We start from the raw sequence: 23,797 nt of genomic DNA, 5'->3' as shown, positions 1-23,797 counted from the left end.
TGTTCCTCCCTTGAGGAATCTTACCCGTCTCTGGCTAACCAGTCATCTTCCGGGGCCATACAGGGAAATGTGAAGTTGGTAAGTGAGAGGGAAGCCTTATTGTTTGAAAAGGTTAGCTTTTTACTTCTTTGCATATTTATGCCCTGTGGCTTCTATGCCCAGCATTTGTCTTGAGGTATCTTTACCACTTGGAGGAGTTATGATACTCGGTAAATTTGATATGAGGCACGAATTCTATTTAAGGGTTGTAATTAGGAAGGAAGAAGAAAAGCTATAGAAGTAGCAGGCGGAAGAAAACATGGGAAGATTGATTATTTCTTTGACAAATCTTCTTGTAGAGTAACTTCAGCATATATAGGTTTTAAGCTACTACTTAAATTGCGCACACACATTAACATAATAGGAGTATAGTTACATAACCAAAGCATATCTGTAATTACCAGCCATCTCCAGTGAAACCAAGAAAAGCAGTCAGGCACCTTAGGCATTTGTGAAAACTTATCTATGATATGGTGGATATTGTCCAACTGAACTTGAACAGTCTGAGAGAAATCAGACAAATTAAAACAACCCATTCCTGGGGACTGTTCACATGCCATATGTTCTTTTAACAGTAAATAGTCTGTAGTTGTAAGAGTTTGGAGCGCTACAATTTGCACTTCTCCAAATTCTAGGTTGAGTTCCAACAGTATAGATCCAGTCAAATTTGTTGTTTTACTGTATGCACAGGCCAGCTTAGATATCTCCTTCCTCATTCCCATGGCAAGTCCAGGAACTGGTGGGATGAGTGCATCTACAGCTGTAGCAGTGCGTGGATCTTTGTTGGGGTTTTTTGATGATCATCTTCTGGCATGAGTCTTCCAGAGAGTGCAGATGTTGGAAGTTCTTTTTCATATCGTATCTTAGTTCATTTTTGGGGTAGCCCAATTAGGCTTTGATCCTCTGTATAAACACAAACAGACCCTTTGCCTACACTTTTATATGCCCTTTATACCCTTGTGTAGAACTTGTTGGAGGTTACCACACAGGAACTGCCCTTTTTTTTTTTTTTTTGCTTTGTTTTTGGTATCACTAATCTACACTTACATGACGAATATTATGTTTACTAGGCTCTCCCCTATACCAGGTCTCCTCTATAAACCCCTTTACAGTCACTGTCCATCAGCATAGCAAAATGTTGTAGAATCACTACTTGCCTTCTCTGTCTTGTACAGCCCTCCCTTTTCTCCTACCCCCCCATGCATGTTAATCTTAATACCCCCTTACTTCTCCCCCCCTTATCCCTCCCTACCCACCCATCCTCCCCAGTCCCTTTCCCTTTGGTACCTGTTAGTCCATTCTTGAGTTCTGTGATTCTGGTGCTGTTTTGTTCCTTCAGTTTTTCCTTTGTTCTTATATTCCACAGATAAGTGAAATCATTTGGTATTTCTCTTTCTCCGCTTGGCTTGTTTCACTGAGCATAATACCCTCCAGCTCCATCCATGTTGCTGCAAATGATTGGATTTGCCCTTTTCTTATGGCTGAGTAGTATTCCATTGTGTATATGTACCACATCTTCTTTATCCATTCATCTATCGATGGACATTTAGGTTGCTTCCAATTCTTGGCTATTGTAAATAGTGCTGCAATAAACATAGGGGTGCATCTGTCTTTCTCAAACTTGATTGCTGCGTTCTTAGGGTAAATTCCTAGGAGTGCAATTCCTGGGTCAAATGGTAAGTCTGTTTTGAGCATTTTGATATACCTCCATACTGCTTTCCACAATGGTTGAACTAACTTACATTCCCACCAGCAGTGTAGGAGGGTTCCCCTTTCTCCACAGCCTCACCAACATTTGTTGTTGTTTGTCTTTTGGATGGCAGCCATCCTTACTGGTGTGAAGTGATACCTCATTGTAGTTTTAATTTGCATTTCTCTGATAATTAGCGATGTGGAGCATCTTTTCCTGTGTCTGTTGGCCATCTGTATTTCTTTTTTGGAGAACTGTCTGTTCAGTTCCTCTGCCCATTTTTTAATTGGGTTATTTGTTTTTTGTTTGTTGAGGCGTGTGAGCTCCTTATATATTCTGGACGTCAAGCCTTTATCGGATGTGTCATTTTCAAATATATTCTCCCATTCTGTAGGGATCCTTCTTGTTCTATTGATGGTGTCTTTTGCTGTACAGAAGCTTTTCAGCTTAATATAGTCCCACTTACTCATTTTTGCTGTTGTTTTCCTTGCCTGGGGAGATATGTTCAAGAAGAGGTCACTCATGTTTATGTCTAAGAGGTTTTCGCCTATGTTTTCTTCCAAGAGTTTAATGGTTTCATGGCTTACATTCAGGTCTTTTCTTCAAGCTATTTTTATGACCCAGTGGTAACAATTTGAGAATAAGGAACAAAAGAAATATTTTGAGGGTTTGGAATTGCCTTGAGAATTACTTTGGAATTAGTTTGAGAGATGAGAAGGAAAAAGGCAAGAGAAAAATGAGATAGATAAAAGAGAAAGGATGAGGACTTGGTATCTTTGAAAGAAGAAATGGAAAGAGGAAAAAAAAGTTTATAAATGGAAATTCTCTTAAAATTATGTCAGCAATTACCAAGGCATCTTGGGCAGAAATAGCCCAAATTTTTAACTCAGAATAAAAATGCCTTTCTTTCAAAGAGTTCACTTTTATTATCTTAATAATTTCTAGATCCTTTAAAAAATTTTTTTAAATGACAAAACATTGCAAACTTAGGAGTATAGATAATGTAACTAACACCCATATACACATCCTTCAGATATAATCAATGTTAACATTTTGCCATATTTTTTAAAGAACTTGGTTTTAAAATAAAGTGTTAGCATTAGAGACCCTGTTTCCTTCTTTCTCCTTCTATACCACTTCTCTCTCCATTCTTTTGAAGTGATCCTTATCCAGAAATTAGGGTATATTCTTCTCATCCATGTTTTTACATTTTTAATATATATTTATGTATATATGTATACTTATGTTTCAGTTATCAGTTACTATGAAACAAACCTCACCAAAACAGAGTGGCTTACAAAAACAACCAATTATTATTTCCCATGGTTCTGTGGGTTGGTTTGGCTTGACTGGTGGCTCTTCTGCTCCATGTGTTGATGGACAGACAGCTCACTCAGAAGTGCATCCAGGTGGGAGCGCAGCTGGGACATTCATGATGGCCTCCCATCTGGCAGGTCTCTCTCTATGCGGCCTTTCAGTTGTACAGCTTCTCTCCATCGTGGCAGCTGGCTTTGAACAGGGAGAAAGCCGCAGCTCTCAGTCCTCCTAGAGGCTGGGTCTGCAGTTTGGTGAGCATTACCTCTGTAGCATTCTTTTGTTCCAAGCAAGTTGCAAGGCCAGCCCACATTCTAGGGGAGGAGAAAACAATTCCACCACTTAATGGAAGTAGTGGCGAAAAATGTGTGGCTATATATTAATCCACCATAGTTTTCTCTCTCTCTGGTCAAAAATTAGTTATATTCCTTCCTCATGTAAAATGCACCTATGCCTCCCCCCAGGGGCTTCCTAAGTCTTGACAAGCTCAGAAGCCAATATCTTGTGCTCTGCATCAGGTTCAAATGCAAATGTGACTCCTTGGAGCAGTTTTTCCAGGTTGCAGGTGTTTGGATGTGGCGCCTGGTGACCTGGGCACTGAAAAGATAAGTTATCTGCACTCAATATACTTAACATACAGTGATGAGGCAGGTACAGGAAAATCTCAGCAGACACTCCCATTCAAAGAAGTTGGGGAAATAGAAGGTAAATAACAGTCACTGGTACTAGTGAGTCTGCAGTCTACTAAGAGTCATTCTGAAATCTAATCGGGCACGTGTGTGTAGTCAGGGCCCAGGGACAGTCGCTTGACCCGGGACCAGTTCTGCTTCTGGGAAGTGCCTCTCTGGGAGCCAGCCTTTCTTTCCCGTGAGAAACAGGGCTTTGCTTGTGACTGGGTAGATCTCAGCCTGCTTTCTGCCTCTAGATTTTGGGGACTCGACACCTCTTTTCCCTTTTAGTTTTAGCCAGGGGTTGGCAAATTGGATCAAATCTGGCTTGTGGTCCCTTTTTGTGTGGCTTATGAACTAAAAATGGTTTGTGTATTTTAAAAGGGTTGTTAAAAAACAAAAGGAAACACACACGTATACACATACATACAAAGAATCTGTGACAGAGACTGGATATGGCCTGTAAAACCTAAATATTTACTTTCTGGATTTATACAGCAAATTTTTTTGCCCCTGACCTGGTACACATACTGCATATGGAGTGCAGGCTGGAATCTGCCTTCTCTTGGTCAGTGAATCTGAAAGACAACCAGCCCAGGAGACTCCATGCTGAGCTCTTTCTCCTAAATTTATTCATCAACTAGGATCCCCCTACACGGTGAAGGGGCTGTCCCTCCCATAATTTTGTTCCTGGGAAATGGAATATAAATTTATCCCCTGCCTCATAGGAATGGGGAATAAAAGTAATAAACTAACACAGTCTAGCTTTAGTCTAACTCCATTTTGGGTGTAATGTGTCTCTTTTCATATATAGACACCTGCATATGAATTTAGAAAAGAATTGGAAAGAGTATACAGCAGATTGCTCTGAGTTGGAATAGGGTGGATGCTGGGGAATTCCAGTTTCCTATATAATTGTTGTAAAGTATTATAGTTATGAGTACTATTCACCTTTTGATTTAAAAAGCAAACTAATAATGTTTCCATCCTCGTTTCTTATACTAATAATGCAGTTGTATTTTTGACATTTAAAAAGATACTTGGAAGTTATTTTAGTGCCAAGAGGGAGGCGGCTCCTTCCTCTTTGCCCCCAACCCCTCATCACCACTTGGTCTAATATGGTTTATTGAAGAATTGATTTTTTTTTACTTGAAGTTCCAACTTCATCAGGTTCTAAATTTCCATGTATACTCATATCTAAATGACATTATTACTGATTAGGGAGAATGTGCGGCAGTAGAGGTAGATGGCACCTCTAAATGGCTTCTTACCTAGTTTTAACTTTTTCTTGCCGACTTCAGGAGGTATGGTCGTGCTGGATTGAACTGCTCCACTATTTGGATCTTGAGACCACCTGGCTGAGCACTTTGGAAGAGCGGATGAAGAGCACAGAGGCCCTGCCTGAGAAGGCAGATGCTGTCAGTGAAGCCCTGGAGGTGGGAACCTGCATAATCCGCAGCATTTCTTTTTGTTGCATCGGGGCCAAATGAGGATGAACGTGAGGAACAGAGGGTTTTATGTCCACAAACGCGTTTGCTTCCTCACCAGTTTCTGGTGTACCTTCTGTTTCCTTCTGTGGCTGGAGCTCCTTATACAGTCATATATATTTAGGTCATTGGTGACCCGCTAATTGAGCCTCATGAGGTGCTTTAGCTGTTTGATGACTCGCACATTTTAGACATTGTAAAGCACTCTAGTGATTTTCCACCTTGTTTTTCCAGTCCCTGGATAGAATTCTGCCTTATGTTAGTAGGGCAATTGCTCTCTTGTTTCTTCATGAAGTTATTTTTTGCTCATTAGACACGGCAACGAGTGTGTTTACAATGGTTCCCACTCTGTTGTCTTCAGGTGTGAAAAGTTGGAGGCCAGGTTGGAGTGGGCATTATTTGGGATCCTATGATCATCCTAGGAGCTTGTCTTCAAGGCTAGATTTGAGCTCTTTGAGGCCAAGAAATATACCTGAGTTTTCATTGTTCCCCAGTTAACAGCACAGTCTGTAGCATGTGACTGAATAACTGTTTCTTAAGTGGATAAATATGTGAAGAAGAGGAATAAAATTAAAGAGGAAGAAGAAGGTAGATGTGCTTTTAACACTCTAGGGACCCGATATGGTAGCTCAGTGGATAACTGGATTGAAGTGTAGAAATAAATCAAACATGGTACCTAAATTCCAGGAGCCAGATGCTTTGCTGCAGAAGTGAGAATGATGTCATTTCTCAAATAAAATAACAGAGAGAGAGAAAGATGGAGAGAATTTTAAAAATTATGAAAAGCTCACTTTAAAAACATAGTTTCCTAATAACAGAGTTAAAACGTGCATTCTAGGAATATGGAAAATAGAGGCATAAAGCATTTTAAACTTTTTGGTGTATTTTTCCCTAATCATTATTACTCTTTTTAAAAATAAATATATATTAGAAGGTAGTACATTTTAGTAATTGGATCAAAGGCTTTGGAACCAAGTTGGAGACTTAGCTCTTCTCTTTACTGTGTGTGTTTAAGCAAACTACTAAACCACTCTGAACTTAGTTTTCCCATCTGTAATGTTGGAATAATAGTTAGCCTATATGGTTAATTAGATCTATGTATATATAAAACATGCATGTAAAACAGTGCCTAGCATTCTGTAGATGTAGAAAATTGAGTACTTATTTTTAATAACATAATAACACTTTGAGATAATTTTGCTTGTATAGTATTATTTACTGCCTTTAAATTTTGTATCATACCGTGAACATTTTCCCATATAATTAATAATTATTAAAGTTATTTTAATGGAATTCTATTCATCATTCATACTAAGTTGTCGATTTTATATATTTATTAATACCATAATGAATACTTTTATAAATCATTAACCTAATTTCTGGACTTGCTCCTAGGTAGATTTGTAGAAAATATAATTACCTGTTAAAAAAAAAAAGATATTTTTAGGATCCTTGATATTTTGTACATCAGTAAATGCACTATTTTCTCGCCCTGCTCCTGTCCAGTCTCTAGAATCTGTTTTGCGACATCCAGCGGATAATCGCACCCAGATTCGGGAACTTGGCCAGACTCTGATTGATGGAGGGATCCTTGATGATATAATCAGTGAGAAATTGGAGGCCTTCAACAGTCGATACGAGGAACTGAGTCACCTGGTAAGAACTGGTGTTTATGATCCGGAGCTGACCTCAAGAACTTTCGCCAAGGAAAGAGTTGGTAGCCAGTGTCAACAGGGGTGTTGAGGGCATCGAAATGCTAGTGAGGAAGAGCCGACTTAATACTTAAGAGGCAGGCGGAGTTTAATGATTAAAAAAAAAATTGAGATTGTTTCTACTGTGAACTATTTAATATCCTTTAAGGATCATATTATAGCTGTATGTAAGATTAATACCTCATTTTATTCTAGGAAATATTAGGGCCTTCAGAATTAGACATAAGGTGCTGTTCCAAATAATGCTGTTTTAAGTAATCTCTGATACATGTCCAGAATGTTCTTATCAGGAAGTAGAGAAAGGAGACTGTTCCTTTATGGAAGGGTCGGGTGGATTTTAGATGCTTTCCAAAATAATGTTGATGTTTAGATCATGAATAGCATCAAGCTTAATTCAAAAGTACAGCAAATATGTTTTACACATAAGCACAGCTGTAGAACTTGTTTGAGACTTCGGAAAAAAAAGATTTATATGTTCACTGCCAGGCCTTCTTGCCATGTTTTATATTCTTATTGATAAGCTTATTGCTAATTCCTAAAATTCTCTAAATTTATTATAAATGATGTATTATTCCTTGTTTATGCATTATGTAGGAAATCTTTTATTAAAGTGTATTTGACATACAACATTATGTTAGTTTAAGATGTACAACCTAATGATTTGATATTTGTATGTATTGTAAAAGGATCACCACAATAAATCTAGTTAACATTTGCCACCATATATATGGATACCCCCAATTTTTTTTTCTTGTGATGAGGACTTTAATATCTATTCTCTCAGTGACTTTCAAATGTGCAATATGGTACTATTAACTGTAAGCACTATGCTGTGTATTTCATTCTTGTGACTAACTTATTTTCTAACTGAAAATTTTTACCTTTTGACCCCTTCACTCATCTGTCCACCTCCCGTCCCCTGTCTCTGACAACCACCAATCTGTTCTCTGTATTTATGACCTTGTTTTAATTAGTTTGTTTGTTTGCTTGTTTTTTTTGTAGTCCATCTAAAAGTGAGATCATACAGTATTTATCTTTCTGTGTCTGACTTTTTTCATTTAGCATAGTCCCCTCAAAGGCATTTTAATATTTTATCATTGATATAGAAAGCAGTACAAGTTAGCAATTCACTGCAAGGTCAGTAAGATACTAGAAGGATCTCTTCACTGTAATGATTGCTAGTTATTACTTATTTATAATGCAGGCCAGAGTTTTAACTACTGCTTTTATAGTCTGTTTCTTACAGTCAGCTGTTTATTCGTGCTGAGTGACTAATGATTAAATTTCTCCCCTGTGTAGGCAGAGAGCAAGCAAATTTCTTTGGAAAAGCAACTCCAGGTCTTGCGAGAAACTGACCACATGCTTCAAGTCTTGCAGGAGAGCTTAGGGGAACTGGACAAGCAGCTCACAACGTACTTGACTGATAGGATAGATGCCTTCCAAGTGCCACAGGAGGCTCAGGTACTGCCAAGCACTGGAGGACTTTTGGGTCATAAAATGAGCGTATATACTTGCCTCCTCTCCTGCCAGAGAACTAGCCCCTCCCGCATCCCAACTGGGAGTCAGTGAGAAGGGTTGACCTTACTAATGGGACAGCATGTGGGGTTTGAGTTCTCTTGGTCTCTCTGTGACACCCTGGCAAATGACTGCCATTGTTAAATTATAGTTTTCTTAGCTATAAAATTGGGAAACCTTCTTTATAAATAAGTGGTGAACATTAAAAAAGACAAATATGAAGACCTTTGTGCACAGCACACACTAGTCCTACAATAAAGTGGCCCATATTATTATTATTATTATTATTATTATACTGCAAATGTACTAAAGCCTGTATAGGGGCCAGTGTATTCTTATGCATTGTACAACTATATGGAAGGTTTAAGAAAAGATATTCTCCCCTTTCTAATATCTTTGTAGAAAATCCAAGCAGAGATCTCAGCCCATGAGCTAACGCTGGAAGAGTTGAAAAGAAATACACGTTCTCAGCCTCCGACCTCCCCGGAAGGCAGGACTGCTAGAGGAGGCAGTCAGCTGGATGTGCTGCAGGTGAAGAGGGAGAGAGGCTTCCTGTTACTTGTCAATGTGCTGGGCATAAAAAGAAAATGAGAATGAGCTGATTTCTTGGGCACCTTTGGTTTTCTTTATGAAGCGAATGGTGGGATGGCAGTGATGTGTGAAGGTGCATTGCCTCCCAGGCAGGGCTACAGAAAGACTTTGTGGCATGGGTGGAAATATTGCATCTGATTTTTAAAGTTGAATTGAGAGAGAGCAAGCCAAATTTATAAGCTAGCTTTACATAGACATTTCCATTAATGGTGCACCCTCTAGAACTCTTGTCAGTTTTGGTGAGGCTGATACGCTAGGCAGTAAGTCCTTTATGGTGGATGTGAAGATGACTTTCATGCTCATGAAATGAAGGGCATTTTGATTTCTAGGTTCCTGAACAGTATTTTTCAGACAGGTGAGGAAACTAATGAAACTTTAATTCCAGTGGGGCCAACTCAGCCTTTTATTCTAAAACTGTTAAGACTGAGTGTCAAGTAATTCATGGCTCTGGGCTTTGCAGTTCACTCAGGTGATTGGGTAACTTCCCTGAGTTTCTTTAAGGAATGTTTTTTCTAGTGCTTTATCTTATAGATTCTTAGCAGTATGTGTTATACTGACACTGTCTGCTGAGAGAGCTGATCATTCTAATGTGAATTGCTCATTATTTTCATTTCTGCAAACAGAGGAAGCTTCGAGAGGTATCCACAAAGTTCCAGCTTTTCCAGAAGCCTGCTAACTTCGAACAACGCATGCTTGACTGCAAGCGTGTGCTGGATGGTGTGAAGACAGAACTTCACGTTTTGGATGTGAAGGATGTGGACCCTGATGTCATACAGAGCCACCTGGACAAGTGTATGGTGAGGCCATTGGGTGCTAATGTGTCCAGTGAGCTTTCCAGCACATGATGTAGCTTCATCTAGTGCTTACGTGCATGGTTTGTTCAGTAATGATTAATCTAAGAGTAGGGATCAATGACGGAGAACTGGTTAAAAATAGTAAGTGTGGTCCTTCCTTGAAGGAAATTAGAAGACATAAGAGAGATAGCTAGGAGAGAGTAAAATCAATTATTACAGTCATGAGCTAAGGAGACTAGAAGAGAAATGTATTTAATATGACTTACACAAACGTGGGAAATACATCTTAGTCATAGTATGAAGATAGGAAAGGTTTTGGCAGACTGGGACTAATAAGCTGAATTTTAAAGGATAAATTTGAGCTAGCTAGAAGAACCACACTTAGGATAGATGTTGGAAATATTACAGTATAAAAAAATTCACTCTCAAGGAAAGTAAAAATTAAAATTCTAATTCATAAAGTTTAAGCCTAAAATATGAAAGAAGTTATAATTAGAATGGATATCAAAAATATTATGGAACACAAGAAAAAAATCATCCTCTAGGAAAATAAAATTTTAAATTGAAGTGTAAACCTAAGATGTGGAAGAAGAAATTATTTGTAAGGTCTTACTACTATTTCAGCCTTGAACTTCAGAATGTATTGGAATAGAAATTTAAAAATAATGTGGCATGAACAATTTAAAATTAGTGTTCTGCTGGTGAAGAATCATGAAGAAACTTAAGATGATGCTTATTAGGACAAAAGCCTGGAGAGAGGTCTTGTGCTTTTCAAAACTACAATCTCCACATGCCTTTTACATACTGAAGATTGGTTACTCGAAAGATGGAATGAGTAGAAGAATGAGTAGGATAGATTTGTGTGTGTGTGTGTGGGGGGGAGTGTATGTAAGTATTTCTTTATTGAGATACAGAGGTTAACAAAGCAAGCACAGCCTTGGCCTTGAGTAACTTGGTCCTGTGGTGAGTTATTATTATGTGACAGTGACACATGAGATGCTTCAGGTCAAGATTATGATGGATGTTATGAAATAAGACCTTGCCCAGATAGAGCTTTTCAGTTTCAAGATAACTAGGATGAGGACAGCTCAGAATTTGACCTACCTAACTCAAATTTCTTATAGTTATATCCATCTTCATATATTGAGTTTGTATATATTTTTCATTCTGTAAGGAATACATGCTTGTTGTGATAGACTTGGTATTTCAGAAAATTGTAAGAAAAAAATAGAATGTTGATACTTCCAAATTCCAAGAGCCAGAAATATAGCCAGTGTTGCATTTTTTCTAGTACTAACACTTAAGATTTAAGAAAATGTAACATAAAGAATGATAGACACTCAATTTTTAGTCTCAATATTTTCCCATTTTATGCAGAAAACATGTTATCGAAACCTCGAAAATATACATCTGAGCTACTGTTTTAAACAAGTATAATCTCTATTTGCTTCTTTTCTCATCTGATTATAAAAAATGATTCCAACCTTGATTGCATTTTATGCCTTCTTTGAACCAAATCTGAGGAACATTCAGCCCTTTGATCTCCATAGTTGGTGTTTGTCAATCTGAATAAGCTGTGCTTGGTAATGATTCCAATTAATGGCTCCTCATCACAATGTGTAAAATTGGTCTTGCTTTTATTTTAAGAAACTCTATAAAACTTTGAGTGAAGTCAAGCTTGAAGTGGAGACTGTCATCAAAACGGGAAGGCACATTGTCCAGAAGCAGCAAACCGACAACCCCAAGGGAATGGATGAGCAGCTGACGTCTCTGAAGGTTCTTTACAATGACCTTGGTGCCCAGGTGAGGAAGGCAGCCATACGGCTCACCTCTTTCTCTCTCATTTATGTATTTTAAAATGTCACTTCTGGGAGAATGAATGCTTCAGTTTTATGGCGCTAATAATACATGTTTCCAATTATTCCAGGATTTTTATTATATTTCTTTAAATGTATGTGTAAATATTACAGTGATGACTAATTGTATACAAATTTAAGGTAAATATTAATCCACATTCACTCTATATTATTTGTAATGGCTACCGACATTTATAAGTTATTCTAAGGAAACTCTGTAAATAATAGTCCCTATATAAACTCAAGTTATTGATTTTTGGATTACTGAATTGAAGAGTCTACTGAGAAATGGTATAACATCAGGACTCCAGTAAATAGTGACAGGAAATTCACATGAATCTAGCAGATTTAAAATCCTTTCTAGAAATATCTATAAATTGGGCATTTTAGTGAGTCAGTGGGGAAGTTATTGGACCCTGTACTGTGAGTGACTGACTAGATCTAGTAACTTTCTCTCATTAAGAAACCAGGGAGGCAAAAATTTGTGTAGAAGTGAAACCTTGGCAAAATTGAAAAGTTCTGTTAGAGACAATATTTTAAATCCTTTTTGAATTATTAAATGTTAACTAAGTTTCTACACAAGCCCATAGAAAACTAGCTGACATTTTATCATTTTCAAATCAGTAAGAATGAACAGTCCGTACATTTCCTGGACAATTTTGACCTCCCATCTGTAAGATGAGGTTGTTGATGTGATACACTTTGTATCATTTTGATACATTACACATTTGGAACACATATTAGAGCTTCTTTTTGGTATTATACAGCTAAGGTTATTTGTTAAATATTATATATTTATCATCTGGGCATCTTATGGATGGGAATGGTGTTCCTGGTTTTAACACCAGTTGTCTAATTGTTTAGAGTTAAGTCATTTTCTTGCTTGAAGTAATTGAGACTTCATTGTTCATCAGGAGTTATGTAGGTAGTAGAGATATGGCGGTGAGCAAAATGTAAATTATCTCCTTGCTTTATAGAAATTAGGGTAGTGAAAGAATCAAGCAGTCACACAAAGCAATACCAGATTATCTGTCTGAAGCGTTAGGAAGGAATGTATGTGGTACTTTCAGAGAATATGTAATAGGTGGATTTGGCCCAGTTTGGGGTTAGGAAAGCTTCCCTGAAGAAGTGGTGCATAAACTGAGATTTCAGGATGTATAGGAATAGCCTGGGTGAAAGCAGTGAAGCTTTGGAGGTTGATGGAACAGCATGTGTAAAGTCCCTCCGGCAGGAGGCAGCATGGTTTATTTGTGTGACTCATGCAGGGAGAGCAACTGTGGGAAACATGGTGTTTGCAAAGATGGATGAGATCTGATCTACCAGTGTCTAGAATTTGTGATAAAGATTTTAATCTCTGTCTTAAGAGTAATAGCACTTATTGCAGGGTTTTAGCAGGGAGATAACATGCTCAGATATATGTTTTTTAAAAGATCACTCACTGCAGTTTGGAGGATGGATTGGAGAGAGGCAGGAATGGGTATGAACAGACCAGTTAGGAAGACATTGTAGTGCTTCTGGTGAGAAATAATGGTAGTTTGAGCAAGGGTGCAGCAGTAGAGATGGTACGAGCAGCTTGTTATGGACATATTTAGTAAGTGAAATGAGTAGGATTTGGTGATGGGGGTGCGAGAGAGAGAGAGAGAGATGAAGGATGTCCCTTGGGTTTCTGACTTGATTACATGGAAGATCACAGAATGGGGCACTGGAAGGAAAGGCAGAAACATGGAGAAATTATAAGCATGGGTTGGACATGTTGACAAATGACTGTTTTTATAAGAGTTAGTTAAATATGTCAGGTACTCACAAAATTATTCAAGTTTGGAGACATAACTGGCTGAAGATACGAATTTTATGAGTTATCTGTGCAGAGGTGGTGATGAAAGTTTTCAGTGATGGTGAGATTGCCTAGGGAGACGATACAGTGAAAAAAAGGAAAGGACCTCCACGAGCAACAAAATAAAAAATAAAAGCTTCTGTACAGCAGAAGAAACAATCAGCATCATGAAAAGATAACCTACAGAATGGGAAAAAAATATTTGCAAATCACATATGGATAAGGAGTTAATATCCAAAATATATAAAGAACTCACACAACTTAATAGCGGAAACACAAACCATCCAATTAAAAATAGGCAAAGAACATAAATAGACTTTTTTCTGAAGATATGTAAATGGCCAGCAGGTACATAAAAGGTGCTCAGTATCACTAATCATTAGGAAAATGCAAATGAAGACCACAGTGAGATATCACCTCATGCCTGTTAGGATGACTATCGGCAAAAAGACAAGAGATAAATGCTGGCAAGAATGTAGAGAGAAGGGAACACTTGTGCACTGTTGGTGGGAATGTAAATTGATGTAGCCACTCTGGAAACCAGTATGGAGTGTCCTCAAAAAATTAAGAATGGAACTGCCATATGATCCAGCAATTCCACTTCGGGGTATATCTCTGAAGGAAAAGAAAGCACGTTGAAGGGATATCTGTGCCTCCATGTTTATAGCAGCAGTATTTACAGTGGCCTAGACAGGGAAACTACCTAAGGGTCTGTTAATGGATGAATGGAAAAACAAGATATGGTATGTATATAAATGGAATATTGTTCAGTCATAAATAAGAAGGAAATCTTGCCATTTGTGACCACATGGACTTTGGGGGCATTATGCTAAGTAAATTAAGTCAGACGGAGAAAGTCAAAGACTGTATGATCTTACTTGTATATGACATCTAAAAAAAAGACAGCCAGATTCATAGAAAAAGAGATCAGATTTGTGGTTGCCAGGCGTGGGGGTTGGAGTTGGAGGAATTGGAGGAAGGTGGTCAAGAAGAACAAACTTCCAGTTATAAAATAAATAAATACTAGAGATGAGATGTAGTGTACAACCTGATGACTACAGCTAATACTGCTGTCTGTTCTATAGGACTGTTAAGAGAGTAGATCCTGTAATTCTCATCACAAGGGAAAAACATTTTTTCATTTTTCTTTTTTTTTTTTTTTTTTGGTATTTATGCAAGAAGGTGGATATAAACTGAACTTACTGTGGTAGTCATTTTACAGTATATGTAAGTAAAGTCATCATGTTGTATACCTTAAACTTATATAGTGCTGTATCACATGTATCTCAATAAAACTGTAAAAAAATAATTTTTTTTTAGAAAAGGGCCTGGACCAAGGCTTGAGTGATTATATTATTTAGTAAGAAATTTGAAGAGGTGCTGGCAAAAGAAACTGAAGTATGTATGCCATATTTTCTTCTCTTTTCTTTTTTTTAATATATCATTGAAGCACAATCTTGTGATGGTTTCACATACACAAAACAGTGGTTCAGCATTCACCCGTATTTTCAAGCCCTCACCCCCTCCGTTGTGGTCACTGTCTATCAGTGTAGTCAAATGTTACAGAGTCATTAATTGTATTCTCCATGCTTTACTACTGTCTCAATGACCTACCTATGTTGTGGTTGCAAATTTTAGTGCCCCTTAATCTGCTTCTCCCTCCAGCCCACCCTCCCCAGCCCTTTCCCTGTGGTAACCACTAGTCTCTTCTCGGCGTCCATGAGTCTACTGCTTTTTTTGTTCCTTCTGTTTTGCTTTGTTTTTATACTCCACAAACGAGTGAAATCATTTGGTATTTGTCTTTCTCAGCCTGGCTTATTTCACTGAGCATAATACCCTCTAGATCCATCCATGTTGTTGCAAATGGCAGGATTTGTTTTCTTTTTATGACTGAATAATATTCCACTGTATATATGTACTACCTCTTCTTTATCCATTCATCTATTGATGGACATTTAAGTTGCTTCCATATCTAGGATATTACAAATAGTGCAGCAATAAACATATTGGTACATGTGTCTTTTAGAATCAGGGATCTTGTTTTCTTCAGGTAAATTCCTAGGAGTGGAATTTGTGGGTCAAATGGTATTTCTATTTTTAGTTTTTTGAGGACACTCCATACTGCTTTTCACAATGGTTGAACTAATTACATTCCCACCAACAGTGTAGGAAGGTCCCCCTTTCTCCATATCCTCACCAGCATTTGTTATTTTTGGTCTTTTGGAAAGTGGCCATCCTAACTGGTGTGAGGGGATACCTCAATGTGGTTTTAATTTGCATTTCCCTTATAATTAATGATGTGGAGCATCTTTTCATGTGCCTGTTGGCCATCTGTATTTCTTCTTTGGAGAAGTGTCTGTTTATTGCCCAATTTTTAATTGGGTTATTTGTTTTTTGGGTGCTGAGGCATATATATTTTTTAATATATTTTGGACATTAACCCCTTATCAGATAAGTCATTTACAAATATATTCTCCTATTCCATAAGGTGCCTTTCTGTTCTGCTGATGGTGTCCTTTGCTGTACAGAAACTTTTTAGTTTCATGTAGTCCCACTTGTTCACTTCAACTTTGTTTCCCTTGCCTGAGGAGATGTGTTCAGGAAAAACTTGCTCATGTTTATATTCAAGAGATTTTTGCCTATGTTTTGTTCTAACAGTTTTATGGTTTCATGGGTTACATTCAGGTCTTTGATCCATTTTGAGTTTACTTTTATGTATGGGGTTAGACAATCATCCAGTTTCATTCTCTTACATGTAGCTGTCCAGTTTTGCCAACACTAGTTGTTGAAGAGGCTGTCATTTCCCCATTGTATATCCATGACTCCTTTATAGTATATTAATTGACTATATATGTGTGGGTTTATATCTGGGCTCTCTATTCTGTTCATTGATCTATGGGTTTGTTCTTGTGCCAGTATCAAATTGTTTTGATTACTGTGGCTTTGAAGTAGAACTTGAAGTTGGGGAACATAATACCCCCAGCTTTGCTCTTCTTCTCAGAACTGCTTTGGCTATTCAGGGTTTTTTGTGGTTCCATATGAATTTTAGAACTATTTGTTCTAGTTCACTGAAAAATGCCATTGGTATTTTGATAGGGATTGCATTGAATCTATAGATTGCTTTAGGAAAGATGGCCATTTTGAGCCATATTTTCTTTATCTCTTCATCCATCGGGGGCACAGGTTGTTTCCATGACTTGGCTGTTGGGAATAATGCTGCAAGCAGTCTGGGAGTGCTGATACCAATTCCGTTTCCTTTGGGTGTGTACCCAGAAGAGGGACTGCTGATCGTATGGTAGTTCTGTTTTTAATATTTTGAGGAACCTCCATACTGCTTTCCATAACTGTATAATTTAAATCTGCTAAGAGAGTAGATCTTAAGTGTTCTGACAATGAAAGAGAGGTAACTTTGTAAGATGATGAATATGCCAATAAAATTGATTGTGGCAATTATTTCACTATATATATATATATATATATATATTTATTTATTTATTTCACATTGTATACCTTAAAAAAATCACATTGTATCACACACACACACACACACACACACACATATATATATATATAAAACTACAGTAAGTGGTAAGAAGTGGTAGCATGCCAGGAGAGTCCTAGGTCTGGGAAGCCAGGGAAAGAGAACATTTTGAGGATGGTGGTGTGGGCACCTGTTTTGAATATTATTGAAAGTTAAGTATTAGATGTTCACTAAAAAATGTCCATTAGATCTCTTGCCCTTGAGGTCATTATTGCATTTAGCAGAGACAATTTCTGTGGAATGATGGGGGAAGAAGTCATAATGGCATGGCTTGGAGATAAAAAAAATGGTTTTGAGGATTTGTATGGGAAAGGTAGGGGGGAGGAAGGTCTTTAGGGGAGGTGGGGGCAAAGGTTTTTTTTTTTTTTAATTTGAGAGACTTAATTTTGTTTCATACCTAATGAGAAGGAATGGTTGAATATCCAAGAGGGAGAAGTGATAAATGGTTAGGATAAAGATTTACAGCTTGATACTGCCTAATTCAATATGCCGTGTATCTTAAAATATATTGATTAGACTGACAAAAGTATAAATTGTTATAAGTTGAAGTACATTATTTTCTAGCTGGTATATACAAGTCTTGGGTAGCATTAGGTTTTATGATGATGCAGCTGCCTGGGAATGTCAAACTTAGGTAAGTGTCATTTGAATACCAAATAGCATTTCATGTAATTCACAGATTTGTCTCCAAAGTCTGCATTGTGCTGCTGTTAATTTGGAGTCATGGATCTTAAACTCTGCAGAAAAAAAATATTTCACTTTTAAGAAGGAATTTAATAATAATCCTTGAGGAATGAAAGAGTAAAATTGAACCTGGGGACTAAAAAAAAGAAATGTAATCCCATGTTCCTTATTAAGAGAGTTCAGTCTTTATTTGTTTTATATCATATAGGAACAATTTCATCTCGTCCATGACTTATCACTCTACTACTTAAATATGTAGTTGTCTATGTATATGTGCATATAAAATGAAAACACATTTTAATTTTTCTATGGTGTTGTGATGTCCTTTAAAATGTTATCTCAGCTTTAGATCATGAATGATTGTTGAGTTTGTGAGTACCATCGTGTAATGTAAAGGGTCAGAGCAGGGTCAGTGCAACAGCCATTTACCCCTGGTCATGGCCTTGCCTTCTTCAACTTTCCTGTCTCGACTTGTAAAGGAGAAGGGATTGGGCCTATCTCAGAGGCTGTTGCTGGCTTTATTGTACAACATGTGTAAGATCCCTTAGCAAATTACAGGAGCTGTATAAAGAGCCTAATTATTCCATTCATTTTGCTTCATGTCAACAACAAGAACAAAATAATAATAAAGGTTTATGTTAAGTAGTCCTTTACTGTGTTTAAATGCTTAATTGTAAGCCATAATTGTGAAAATCGTTCTATTTCACCCCTCAAATTGCTTGAATATACAGTGTATGAGGATACTAAGACATCTTCTGTTGAAAATGATAAAAGATATTATTGACTGATTCCTTAACTTTGTTAACAAAGACTGGACCAACCTCTTTCTATATGTATTTTTTCTGATTTGATATTCATCACAACCTTTTGAGGCTGTACCTCTACCAAGGTCCCTTGGGAAGTAAGTAGTAAAGGTAAGATGAAAACCCAGGGTTTTCTGACCCTTAACCACCACAGTATATTGTCCCCTTCCAGAAACACAAGAAGGAAGTGATTCTAGGGTGTGCGAGGTAAAGGTTGTGAATGTGTTGGGGTTTAAATATGAATGAGTTTGGATCTGTAGTTAGTATTCTGATTCATTGCCATCATATTCATTTCTCCTGATTTTTCTCTTATCCTTCATTTTAGGTGACAGAGGGGAAACAGGATCTGGAAAGAGCTTCGCAGTTGGCCCGGAAAATGAAGAAAGAGGCTGCTTCCCTCTCTGAATGGCTTTCTGTCACTGAAACTGAGTTGGTACAGAAATCTACTTCAGAAGGTTTGCTTGGCGACTTGGATACAGAAATTTCCTGGGCTAAAGTAAGTTGTGTTCTATCAGTGTGACCTGTGGCATTTTGTTCAGTGCAGTCTGAGGAGGCGTCATTTCTCTCTGTTTCATAATAAACACAGCCTTGTCTTTTTTCCATGATTTTTTCCACTTCTCTGTCCTAAGAAATAAGAATAAGAATATTTTAAAAACAACCATTTTAAGAAGACATTTTTATCTTGATTCCAAAAGCATTAAACTCAGATGGATCATCAGTAAGGCCTTCGTAGGCATTATGCTTAAGTGTGGTACTTGAAAACATAATTATCACCTTCAAAATCAGTGACATTCTTTTTGGAGTATCTATTCTTCACAAACTATTGTACTGAATCTATTTATTAATTTTTCCATAATAACTTCCGTACCAGTGACTGATCTTTCTATTGCAAACTAACTGATATAAAGAGCATAGGAACAGAATTAAAAAAAAAAAATCAATTTAAAGAACCAAGAGTTTTCTGTAGTCCTATAGTTGCTTAAAATCACAGAGATTAGAGAGTTGATTTGCCAGTTCTCTATTCTGAGGTAGACAAAGAATTAAAATGGGACATGAAGTCATTTTTTACCCAGGACATTTTCTTTTCCTCAGGGTATTTCCTAATAAAGAAGCATGTGTACTAGATATGGGTGCTGGAAATAAATGATCAATACTGACAGGATCAGTTTTGACATCCTTTATAAATGTGGTTTAAGGGTAGTGAAGAGGACATGCTATGAGGGGGTCAGGGGTGATACCATTCCTTCTTAATTTGAATGCTCTGTGGAGATAACAATTGAAAGAAAGTTAAGCTGTTAGGCTGTAGAAAAAATGTTCTCAGTTTATAAAATAGCTCATGAAAAGTATAATTTTGCCATGGGCTGTGGGAAATGAAAAGAGGAGGACAAAGGGCTGTGTGATGGAAATGAAGAACATTGGATTTCATGGGTGTGTTGTGGATGAATGCAAAGCGAAGGCACCAAACTTGATTTTTTATTAAATTTAAGTTTGTCAAGGAAATACTCTTTTGTACAATATGATTTGAAAGCCATTATTTTCTTATTAGTAACATTAAGTCATATAAGCTAATTGGATGATATTTGCAGAGTGAAATACAGAAAAGAATCGAAAGTCATCTATCTTCAAAGAATACCTTGTTCTTGTTTCAGTTTTTGACAGGTATATATTGACATGAATAGGCACAAGCATATATTTAAAAAGAATTATATTGTATCTAGTGTTTCATGTCCTTGTTTTAAAAACTTATATCTTTAACATTTTCCTTTTACTTGCAAGTGTTTTATATCCCATGTTAGAGAGACATAGTATTTCATTGCATTAAAAAAAATTTCCCATTCCTCTATTCATGTCCATTTAAATGAATACCAGTTTTCATTATTGTAAAAAAATGCTATGATGGTGCCCACTTTGGCAGCAAATATACTAAATTTGGAACAATACAGAGAAGATTAGCAAGGCCCCTGTGCAAGGATGACATGCAAATTTGTGAAGCGTTCCATATTTTTTAAAAAGTGCTATTATGAATGTATTTGTAGCTAAATCATAGTATGTATTTATAATTTTTTCGTGAGGATAAATTCTTAGCCCTAAATATATTGGGTCAAGGAATATATGCATTTTAAAGTTTGGTTTTTTTTTTTGTTTTTTTTTTTATTGAAGGGTAGTTGACAACAGTATTACATTACATTAGTTTCAGGTGTACAACACAGTGATTCAACATTTATATACATGATAATTCTAGGTACCAGCTATCACCATACCAAGTTGTTACAATATTTTGACTATATTCCTTATGCTATACATTACATCCCGGTTACTTATTTATTTTACAATTGGAAGTGTGTTTATATATATATATATATATATATATATATATATATATATATATATTTTGTGAGGGCATCTCTCATATTTATTGATCAAATAGTTGTTAACAACAATAAATTTCTGTATAGGGGGGTCAATACTCAATGCACAATCATTAATCCACCCCAAGCCTAATTTTCGTCAGTCTCCAATCTTCTGATGCATAACGAACAAATTCTTACATGGAGTACAAATTCTTACATAGTGAATAAGTTACATGGTGAACAGTGCAAGGGCAGTCATCACAGAAGCTTTCGGTTTTGTTCATGCATTACGAACTATACACAGTCAGTTCAAATATGAATATTCATTTGATTTTTAAACGATTTATATGTGGATACCACATTTCTCTATTATTATTATTTTTAATAAAATGCTGAAGTGGTAGGTAGATACGAGATAAAGGTAGAAAACATAGTTTAGTGTTGTAAGAGAGCAAATGTAGATGATCAGGTGTGTGCCTGTAGACTATGTGTTAATCCGAGCTAGATGAGGGCAATAAACATCATGTATGCAGAAGATTTCTCTCAGAACATGAGGGGGGAGGTTCTAAGCCTCACCTCTGCTGCTCCCCATTTTCTCACCAGATGGCCCCCCGTTTTAAAGTTTTATACATGTTATGAAATTGTCCTTCAGAAATATTGTACCTACCAGTGACGCGTGAGAATTCCTACTTGCTTGTTTTAATCACACCTTTGACAATGGTAGGCAAATACATGTTTTGATTATTTAAGTAGAAGAATGTCCATACGTTTATAGTGCATTTTTAACTTTTTAAAAAATTGCCTTTTCTTGTAATTCTGACCATTTTTCTATCACCAGTTTTGTCTTAATTTAGAGCTCTTTGTTACAATTATTAATGCTTAGTGTGTTGTGTATTGTTGCAATTAAAAAAAATTCTTTTTGGCTACTGTAGTTTCCTTTCTGTTTTATATGTTCTTTTGGTAACAGTTATTATATATATTTTTAAAAAATAAAATTCATCTTTTTCTTTATTATTTCTGCCTTTAGTGTTTAGAAAGGCCAACTCTACTTCAAGGTTATGTGATTACTTACTTATATTTTCTTCTAGCTCTTTCATAGTTTCATCTTTTTACCTTTAATGCTTTAATCCTTCCAGTTTATGTCATCAGGTAAGGTTCTAACCTTTTTTCCAAATGGTTAACTAGTTGTCTCAGCATTATTTATTGGATAATTATGCTTTCTCCACTGATTGGATGTGGTAAGTTCGTATATTCCTTTTGCCTCTTGCTTTTCTTTGTTTTCTGCTTCACTGATGTGACCCTCTGAAATGTTCTTCAATTGTTTACCTATGTGGCTTTATAATATATTTTAACATGGAGTTAGTGGATTCCTTGTCTTTATGCTTCCTTTTTGTATACAGTCATATGAACTTTATTAACTTTATTAATATTCTCAAATTATTTTAAAAATTATGTTAGAAGTTTTGATTTGAATTGCCTTAAATTTATAGATTTGTCTTGAGGGGAATTAACATTTAATAGGTCTTTCTGTATTTTGTTATGATAAGTTATAACTTTGTTATAGTAAGTCTTTCTAGTATGTAATTATATGTAATGATATATACTTATTAAATAAATATGTATTTATGCATTTATATACAATTAAATATACACTATTAACAATAATATATATAATAAGTCTTTTTTAGTAACATGGCTTGTTTCATGGTTTGCCTGATATTCCTTTCCATCACTCCCATAATGCTTTTTTTTCTTAAAAAACATTATGTATATATGCAAAGAAGTTTATCTTACATATTTATTTTATTTTTATTGGTATGCAAAAGGTATACTTTTTCTTTTTTTTTACTGATTGCTTATAGCTGACATAAAGGTTGCATTGGTTTTTCTGGAACTGTCTTAAGTTTCCATTTAATCTTATTTTAGATTTGGAATAATGAAGATGGTATATACACATCATTTATTCACAGCACGTTCTCTTCACTAGAGTAAATCAAATGAAACATCAGTATGTAACATAATCACCCATTATTACAACATTGTGTTTTCATATTTCACATTTTAATGTATTTGTACTTAAAAATTACAGTAAATGATTTTCAGTGCAAAACTTTAGCATTTTCATTCTTGAACTTAAATAGTACTCTTATTCCTTCATTTAGATATCATTATTTTTAATGTAGTCACTTTCTTTACAATGAAATCTCCTAGCATAGATGGTATATATACTGTTTAAATTTATTTACTAGCAGTTAATTAGTTCTCAAAGAATTTTCTAGTCAATCACTACATAACCACAAAAGGAATGCAGAAAATCTTAATTCAAGAGAGCATGAATGTGGATAATTGTATTTTATTTTTTCCCTTTTGGAGAAGAATACTTGAGAGAAATATTTTAGTGCTTTTTATAAATATACCAGTAATTGACATGGCCAAGTGAGTGTTTATATCTTGACTCACTGGTAAATTGGCAATTTTTATGCCTTCCAAAATATGATTTAATAATGTCAGATAAATATAAACTTGAGCTCCTTGAAATGATTTGTTCAAATGTTGGTTTAAAAAAGTCAACAGCAATAGGGTAGATATGCACATGTTTACTTTTTGATTGAAAGAACATTGTAGTTTTAATTTTGAAAACCAACATTGTCTGATAACTCTGACTACACACCTTGCCTGGTCTAACTAATGAATGTGTGATCAAGTTATCATCATACCATCCAGAGTATTATCTTTGCATATTGTGAAAATTGGAAGACCAAAGCTTAAATGTGCTGGTTCTCCTATGATTTAGTTAAGATGAAATATTTTTTGTAATGTTTATACAACAGATTATATTTTAATTATCCTAGTTATAGGATGTTATCTTTGCAAGTAAATATCGTACACATCATTAGTTTCCTATAGTAGTCTAGAAC

The 23,797-nt window shown here is 36.0% G+C and overlaps 1 protein-coding gene and 1 non-coding gene across 13 annotated transcripts in view; both read left to right on the top strand.

The window, feature by feature from the left end:
* The window catches only part of UTRN (utrophin), a 483,718-nt gene that overhangs the window by 178,548 nt on the left and 281,373 nt on the right, over positions 1 to 23,797 (top strand). For all 12 annotated transcript variants that reach the window (XM_036906868.2, XM_036906866.2, XM_057489131.1 and 9 more), the window contains 7 exons: positions 5,013 to 5,147; positions 6,705 to 6,854; positions 8,210 to 8,371; positions 8,828 to 8,956; positions 9,640 to 9,813; positions 11,458 to 11,613; positions 18,854 to 19,024. In XM_036906868.2, coding sequence (XP_036762763.2) covers positions 5,013 to 5,147; positions 6,705 to 6,854; positions 8,210 to 8,371; positions 8,828 to 8,956; positions 9,640 to 9,813; positions 11,458 to 11,613; positions 18,854 to 19,024 — 1,077 coding nt within the window. The remainder of the gene's footprint in view (positions 1 to 5,012; positions 5,148 to 6,704; positions 6,855 to 8,209; positions 8,372 to 8,827; positions 8,957 to 9,639; positions 9,814 to 11,457; positions 11,614 to 18,853; positions 19,025 to 23,797) is intronic.
* Positions 20,428 to 20,534, top strand: LOC118923302 (U6 spliceosomal RNA). The gene has a single exon (XR_005029157.1). It is a non-coding gene; the product is annotated as a U6 spliceosomal RNA (small nuclear RNA).

The sequence above is a fragment of the Manis pentadactyla genome, chromosome 12, assembly GCF_030020395.1.
Source record: "Manis pentadactyla isolate mManPen7 chromosome 12, mManPen7.hap1, whole genome shotgun sequence".
Taxonomy (NCBI): Eukaryota; Metazoa; Chordata; class Mammalia; order Pholidota; family Manidae; genus Manis; species Manis pentadactyla.
The sequence above is the reverse complement of the archived record's forward strand: the minus strand, read 5'-3'. Positions and strand labels throughout refer to the sequence as shown.